Source organism: Saccopteryx leptura, chromosome 2 (genome assembly GCF_036850995.1).
Source record: "Saccopteryx leptura isolate mSacLep1 chromosome 2, mSacLep1_pri_phased_curated, whole genome shotgun sequence".
Classification (NCBI taxonomy): domain Eukaryota; kingdom Metazoa; phylum Chordata; class Mammalia; order Chiroptera; family Emballonuridae; genus Saccopteryx; species Saccopteryx leptura.
Window position 1 is genome coordinate 228,825,329 of NC_089504.1, and position 7,953 is coordinate 228,833,281.

The 7,953-nt window shown below is 48.1% G+C and overlaps 1 gene segment (V, D, J or C); it reads right to left on the reverse strand.

The window, feature by feature from the left end:
* Positions 1-6,501: 6,501 nt before the first annotated feature.
* Positions 6,502-7,041, reverse strand: LOC136393961 (probable non-functional immunoglobulin lambda variable 5-48). The segment is given in 2 exon segments: positions 6,502-6,860; positions 6,976-7,041. Coding segments are annotated over 2 exon segments (405 nt in total).
* Positions 7,042-7,953: the final 912 nt, after the last annotated feature.

Consider the following 7,953-nt stretch of genomic DNA (forward strand, 5'->3'; position numbering starts at 1 on the left):
CCCCATGCAGCAGGTCTCATGGAAGCAGAGAAAGTTATTCCAGGGCCCCTGTTTCAGTTACATCTTTTCTTACAGTTTCCATTTCTTGGCTGAAATTTTCTGCCTCATCCTTATCGAAAGTGTATTTTATCTGAAGACTTTGCCATTAGTTTTATATTCAATTTGGGAAAAGCTGTCATCTTAACCACATTTTGTTAATTTGAACCACAAACTGAGATATCTACTTAAGTTTAATTTCCTTGCAATGTTTTATACTTTTCACTATATAAGACATCCAATTTTTTCAGATTTATCCTTAAGTATTTAATACACATGTTGTTTAAACAAAGTACTGTTGTTATTTTTGAAATTTTGATGGTTCCCTGCTCGTATATAGAATACACTTTATTCAGCACATTGGCTGTATCACAACATTCAGTTGGGAGCACCCAGACCAGAATCACCGTCAGTCACTTTGTCACCCTGAACTGAGCTTGGCCTGAATGAGCTTGCTTTCTCCCCCACAGTGTCTCCTATGGGAAATGTTTGCTCTGAGCAAGGAATTGTAGCCTGTGATAACATGGACACGCCAAGAACATATGAGCAAGAAATCCATCTAAAAGTTAAACTGAAGGGAAAAAAATAATTAAAAGTTGAACTGGAGACAAGGATGTGACACTCTCACAACTACTGGTCCCAGGAACAGCAGGTGCTGGATGACGATCTGACAACACGAGTCACGGCTGAGCCAGACTTGGTCACAGCCCAGCAGGGGTGACGGCACCAGGACTGGAGAGCGGAGAGGAGGTTTGTCTCACACCCCTGTGGGTCTGGAACACTGTGTAACTGTTAGCCTTGCCGTCCCATGTAGCACAGTAATAGTCCGCCTCATCCTCAGGCTTGCAGCTCAGTGATGTGCAGGTCACCTGAGTTGGTCAATGAGTTTTTGGATACAGAGAAGCAACTGGGGACCTCTTAGCTCTGGTGCTTATATGAGTCTGTGTAGTAGTACAGGAGATAAAAGGGAGCGCTCCCTGGCTTCTGCTGGTGCCAAACTATACCATAGTCACCAACACTGAAGTCACTGCTCAGGGTGCAGGTGAGTCTGGCTGATGCTCCAGGAGATGCAGAGAGGGAGGGCGGCTGAGTCAGCACAGGCTGGGACAGGGAACCTGCAAATACACACACCATCAGTATTGAGGCAGAGACCATGGTGAATTTTTACATTAGTTTGAGTATACAGGGTACGAAGCTGGGAAATGAGGCCTGGTCCCCAAGGCCTGTCCCCACCTGTGCAGTGAGAGAGGAGTACGAGGAGGAGAGGGGTTCAGGCCATGGTGCTCACAGCCCTGAGCCCACAGTGGGGCTGGGCTGTCCCAGGCCTCCTTTTCTTCTCCCCCCTCTGCCAGAGGAGGGGCTGTCCATGCAAATGTGTGTCCCTCAGTGACCGCCCAGCCCCTCCCTGAGCCCTGGTGCTGAGCTCAGCTCACACCCCAGACTGAGGAGGATGGAGGTTGGCTTTATTGCTTGGGGGAGTCTTGGGAGGAAGCACCTACCCAGGAAAAAGAAAATAAAAAGGTCCCTGTGCACACTACTTCACCAGGACAGAGATCACAGGGCTGCTGAGTCTTCATCAGTGATCACAGGCCCCAGACTTGAGGTCCACAGTTATTTATTTATTACTATTATTATTGTATTTTTTAACTTTTTAAATGAATGTTCCTTACTGAGCAGTTATGTCAAGACAACAGGGCAACCCAGCAGTGCCCCCTCTTGGTCAAACATGTAAGAATGAAAAATTTATAAAAATTAAGAGATAACCTCTATTAAAAATAGATAAAATGCAAGCTTTCCTTGAAACATGCTTTTGCACAATCCAATGTGGTACAAGTGTGTTAGGTTTGCTCGCTTGCACTTTGCCTAAATATTGCCTGAGCACGGGGCAGCGCCATGTGTGTACAGTCTATGTGAGACTGGTGCTTGCCCTCAGGGCGGCAGATTGCAGGTTGTGGATTGCCTGCCTGCTTGGGAGGGACCATTGTTTGCTACTGTTTGCCAGAGAAGGGGTTTTTCCCCCAGCCTGTTTTGCTGGTGAGTCTGGAGAGAGAGAGGGAAGCAGTTCTTTCCTGCTGCTTATTTGTCCACCTTTGTGAGACTTTAATAAACGAAATGGCCCACCATACTCTGTCTCTACCGTTCCTTTACCGTCTTCCCGAATCCAGTGTGAACCTGCATGACCAGTTTCACTGGCCTTACACATACAAAATTGGCTCTAGTAGAAATATAGTAAGTAACAAAACAATTTCTGTACAAAAATTAAAAACGTAATGAAACTACTTCACTGAATGCCATAAGATACACACATTTTCACAGGGAACCTCGACCAAACCTTCAAAGATTAGGGGGTTCCAATTATATTCTTCATATTTTCGAGAATACTCAAAAGTATATAGCTGTCATAGTTTTTGGTTATAGCATTGATAAACATTCTAATAAACACTCACGTACGTGCATAATTTAGCACTAAATGCAGTATCTTAGTTAATGAGATGGGGAAGGGACATTCACAAAAATCAGCAACAGGCAAAGGTGACCTTTATCTCCATCATTATTCACAGCATTCTGCAAGTACTCCTGCCCTCCATGCCGGGGTCCTCACAGACCAGAAGGAGAAGGAGGAGATGAACCGGAGGCAGAGGTACCTGGGACTTGATCAGCATGGGTCCTGGAGGAACAGCTCACCCACTGAGCACACTGATGGCCAAGCCCCCGGGTGGCCCTGAGGGAGCTGCCAGATGATCAGAGAAATCTCAGGATAGTCACACACCGTCCACCCGACCCTCAGACCCCACCTCACTTGTCCTCTCTGACACACCAGGCCCTCCAGTAGAGGAGCACTGGTGCACTGAACCCCCTTTTCTGAAGCTGCTTGTGACATCACATAGGGACTTGGGGTGACTGGGATTGTAGACAAAGGGGGTGTGGGGCTAAGGGTGTCCCTCTCACTGTTAAGGGGTCTCAGAGAGCTTGTCTTGCAGGTGGATCAACAAAACACACACAGACATTTATTACTCATCCATTTTACCTCCAAAAAATAAAGACTATATTCTCCACAGTTTTTCACAGTGCAGATGCCCCAATTTAAATCACTTCTTTTCCCAACACTCTCACCTCCTGTAACTGGAAACCCAAGTGAGACCCAAGGCTGCTGTGTCCGGTCAAGTGCAGTCTCTAAGTCTTTGTTCCTGACATGGGTGGGAAAGCTGTAAATCAGGCCTGGACAATTGAATCCTTGTTGGAAGGGGGCTGAGATGCTAGGTAAGTGTGTGAGTCAGAATCAACTGCTCATGAGCCCTCTTGGTCCCACAGGTGCAAGAAGGTCACACTTCAGTGAGGACACTGCCTGCCCAAGTGTGCAAGAATCAGTAGAGAACATTCCTAGCCTGCCTGACCCAGAACCCTGAGCTCTCAGGCGCAGTCCACCAGCGCCCCCTGCTGGTCTCAGAACGCACATCCTGCAGCACATTTCATATCACCCAGCTCTCCTGGAAGAGCTCTGGTTTGTGTAGTTGAATCGTTTTGAGGTCACTACCCAGGGCAGTAGAATGAGTAGGTTCCCTCAGTGGAGTCTGGGATTGAGTCATTATTTCTTTGTACTTTCCTAATGATCTCCAGACAGAAAAATGAAATGCAATGTTGCCAAATATTACAGGATTGTCTGACATTTGAGTTTGCTTCTGTCTGGCCCCTGGGTTCATTACTGGTAAGTGAACACCTTAAAACAAGATCCAGGATTAAGGTTCTGCAGAGAAACCTGTTGGTTCCAACTTGGTGATTATTCTACTGGGTCAGCCTTGCTGGTGGACTGACTTGGTTTCTGGGGTTGTCAGGGCTCCCGTCTGGCTCCTTGTCCTCACTGAACACGTCCTGGCTCTTTACCTGTGTCTTTGTCATGAGAACATGACATTGTCAGAGAAGGCAGGTCTTTCGTTGATCAATTCAGTGTGTTCTCATTGATACTTGAACTCATCCTAGAAATACATATACACAGGGATGAGCAAAAATAGATTAATAGCTGCAAAACAAATAAATAATATAATAATTAATAAATAATAAAGAAAAGATAAATAATAAATAATAATATAAGTATAAAATCAATGTTACTTTGGCCCACCCTTAAATATATATATATCATAAGTTTAAGGTATTTTTTGTCTAGTTTAATTCTCCTCAACATTACTACGAAAGAATATTTTATCTCTTTTCTTTTTTTTTTCTTTTTTTTTTTCCTTCGTATTTTTTCTGAAGTTGGAAACAGGGAGGCAGTCAGACAGACTCCCACATGTGTCCAACCGGGATCCACCTGGCATGCCCACCAGGGGGCGACGCTCTGCCCATCTGGGGCGTCGCTCTGTTGCAACCAGAGCCATTCTAGCTCCTGAGGCAGAGGCCACAGAGCCATCCTCAGCGCCCGGGCCAACTTTGCTCCAATGGAGCCTTGGCTGCGGGAGGGGAAGAGAGAGACAGGAAGGAAAGAGAGGGGGAGGGGTGAAGAAGCAGATGGATGCCTCTCCTGTGTGCCCTGGCTGGGAATCGAACCCAGGACTCCTGCATGCCAGGCCGACGCTCTACCACTGAACCAACCGGCCAGGGCCTCATCACTTTTCAAAGATCCTCAGGGCCTATTGTTAATAATTTGCATTAGCCCTGTTTAGTTCCTTTTTAGTGTTTGCTGCTCCATGCTCATGAGAAGGTTCAGTAATTTTCATGGGGTAAAATCAATAAATTCTAGGTTGAAAAAATAGATATCTGTTCATTATTACATGAAACAAAGAACCACAGAGGGAAAGGTATGACAGGTCATGTGGTCACAGTGCAGGAAGGGAGCAGGTGACAGGTCTGAGAGCCATGTCCTCACAGGGAGGGTCCCCCAGAACCTGGAGATCAGGGATCCTCAGAGGGTGACCTCCAGGAAGCAGAGAAAGCAGCTTCGCCAGACTTGTGCATTTCTTGTCACCTGCCCAGCAGCTCTGAGGGATATTTTGTATCTCAGTACAAAGTGACTCTGTGTGAGTTGTAAGACCAGTAATAAAAGTAAATATTTTATTGACCGTTCAAGTCAGACTGAGACAAGACCATGAGGATGCTTGGTTTAATCATCCAGGTGACAGCAGAAGCTCTCTTATGACCAGGGGGTGTTGGTCAGAGGCTGATTTAAAGGCGAATGCACTGGACCCGTGCCCTGGGCCCCGACTTCTGAAGGGTGCCGTAAAACCTCAACTTTACACTTTTTTGTAATGTGAGGGGTCCAATATTTTCTTTTGTGCCCGGGGCATCAACCAACCTTAATCTGCCTCTGGTGATGCTCACAATCAAGGACAGAGGAAAAATGGGCCTTTGGAGAGAAGAGGGCTATGATTAACTCTCTTTCCCTTGGCACAGGTGTTCTCTGAGCATGGGGTTGTATCTATCTAAGTGACAGTGATAGTCAGCCTCCTCATCATGCTAGAGGTCAAAGGTGGTCAACAAGGCCATGTTGATCACAACCAGGAGCCAAAGAAGAGGGCTGGACCCCTGACTGTCAGGCATCTTTGTCCTAGGTCACAGGTAGGGGGGTGTGCTGGCTGTATGCTCACTGTTTTTGCTGCTCCATGCTCAGGAGAAGGTGACCTCGGGCACTGGTCCATTTGTCTTCACCGGGGTAGTGACAGACTCTAGGGAGTCCCTGCTACTGTGGTTCCAAAGCCCACCATCACCCCAGATTATTGGAAAGCTCCTGTGGGGTGAGAGGGCGGGACACAGTCAGAGCCTCGGGGCTCAGGAAGCCCCCTGTTGGGAGTCCCTCAGCACTGACCGCTGTTGGCTATAAGAGCGTCTCATCCTTGGACCAAACTGACCCTCTTCCCTGGAGTGGGTTCCACATTTCCTCAGCAAAGGCAGAGCATTCTCACCCTACTGAGACACCTAAAAAATATTTCTTGGCTACAGTTCACAAATTTCTCACTTGGTAACCCCCTCTCTCCTGATTGAACAGCAGGCGCAGGTGCCCAGCAAAGGATGCACCAGTTCTGTGCTGGAAGTTCTCCCGGGCCAGAGTTGCCACCCGGGACCTCACATCTTGGTGCCTCGTCAGGGTACTCAGAGCTCTTCTGCTGCCTGTGCACAGGTGCTTGGGAGGAGAGAAGGTCACTGGTCTGACTCCTGAGAGGCTGTGGAGAATGTCCCCCTGCTGGGATGGTCCCCGGGTTCTGGAAAAAAAAAAGTCCTTTTCTTATTCCGAGAGAAGAGCAGCAGTCCCAGAAACTCAGGTTTTATAACACATAGATAATAGGCAAAATTTTAGTGACATAATGAATAATCTATTTTTAGTATTGGTATCATTTCCCTTAGACTTCAGAAATATGGAATAAAAACTTGGTAGTAGATATTCTAAACCAGAAATTGCTTTCAAATATACTTTGCATGTAGAAGTTGTTTTTTTAATGCTAATTTGTCATTAATCAAGGCTGTGGAGGTTGACCTTTATGTCCCACTTCCCCATTGGTGTGTGTCACTGTGGGAAGCACCACTGTGCCTGATCTGACAGTAATAGTCTGCCTCGTCCTCGGGCTGAGGTCCAGAGATGAGCAGGAGCCCTGCATTGGACGAGGTGTCTTTGGATCCAGAGAAGCGGCTGGGGACCCCGGAGCCCTGATGCTTATCTGAGTCTGAGTAGAACCTCAGGAGATACCGGAGAGGGTTCCCTGGCTTCCACTGGTACCAGTGTATGTAGTAGTCACCAACACTGAAGCCACTGCTCAAGGTGCAGGTGAATCTGGCTGATCCTCCAGGAGACGCAGAGAGGGAGGGCGGCTGAGTCACCACAGGCTGGGACAGGGAACCTGCAAACACAAATGGCACATGGAACAAAAACTGAAGTAAAGTTTCTCAGAGTCTGAACCGAAGTGACTGATACAGGTTGGACGGCTGCCCTGTGTCTAGGAGGACTGTCCCTACCTGCACAGTGAGAGAGGAACACGAGGAGGAGAGGGGTCCAGGCCATGGTGCTCACAGCCCTGAGCCCACAGTGGGGCTGGGCTGCCCCAGGCCTCCTTTTCTTCTCCCCCCTCTGCCAGAGGAGGGGCTGTCCATGCAAATGTGTGTCCCTCAGTGACCACCCAGCCCCTCCCTGAGCCCTGGTGCTGAGCTCAGCTCACACCCCACAGTGAGGAGCATGGAGGGTGACTTCACTCTCTAGAAAGCCTTGGGAGGAAGCACCTGCTGAGACCACACAAAGGTCCCTGCTCAGTGAACTCTGCCAGGACAGAGAGGACACAACTGCTGTGTCTCCATCAGTGAGCACAGGGTCTATTCTGTGAGTCCCAGATTTGTTCAAGTAAATGGTCCTCAGTGAGCAGCTGTGTAAGGACCACAGGGCTCCCCAACAGTGCCCCCACCTGGCAAATATCTAAAAATGTAAAATTTATAAAAAAATAAAAAGATAACCTCTTTAAAAATAGGTAAAATGGGCCCTGGCCGGTTGGCTCAGTGGTGGAGCGTCGGCCTGGCGTGCGGAGAACCTGGGTTCGATTCCCAGCCAGGGCACATAGGAGAAGCGCCCATTTGCTTCTCCACCTCCCCCCTCCTTCCTCTCTCTCTCTTCCCCTCCCGCAGCCAAGGCTCCATTGGAGCAAAGATGGCCTGGGCGCTGGGGATGGCTCCTTGGCCTCTGCCCCAGGCGCTAGAGTTGCTCTGGTCACGGCAGAGCGACGTCTCGGAGGGGCAGAGCATCGCCCCTGGTGAGCGAGCCAGGTGGATCCTGGTCAGGCGCATGCGGGAGTCTGTCTGACTGTCTCTCCCCGTTTCCAGCTTCAGAAAAATGCAAAAAAAAAAATTAAAAATAGGTAAAATGCACACTTTCATTGGAAGACACAAATTTGGCTTTGGAAGAAATAAAGAAACAGAGGAATTTTAGTATAAAAGTTAAAATGAGAT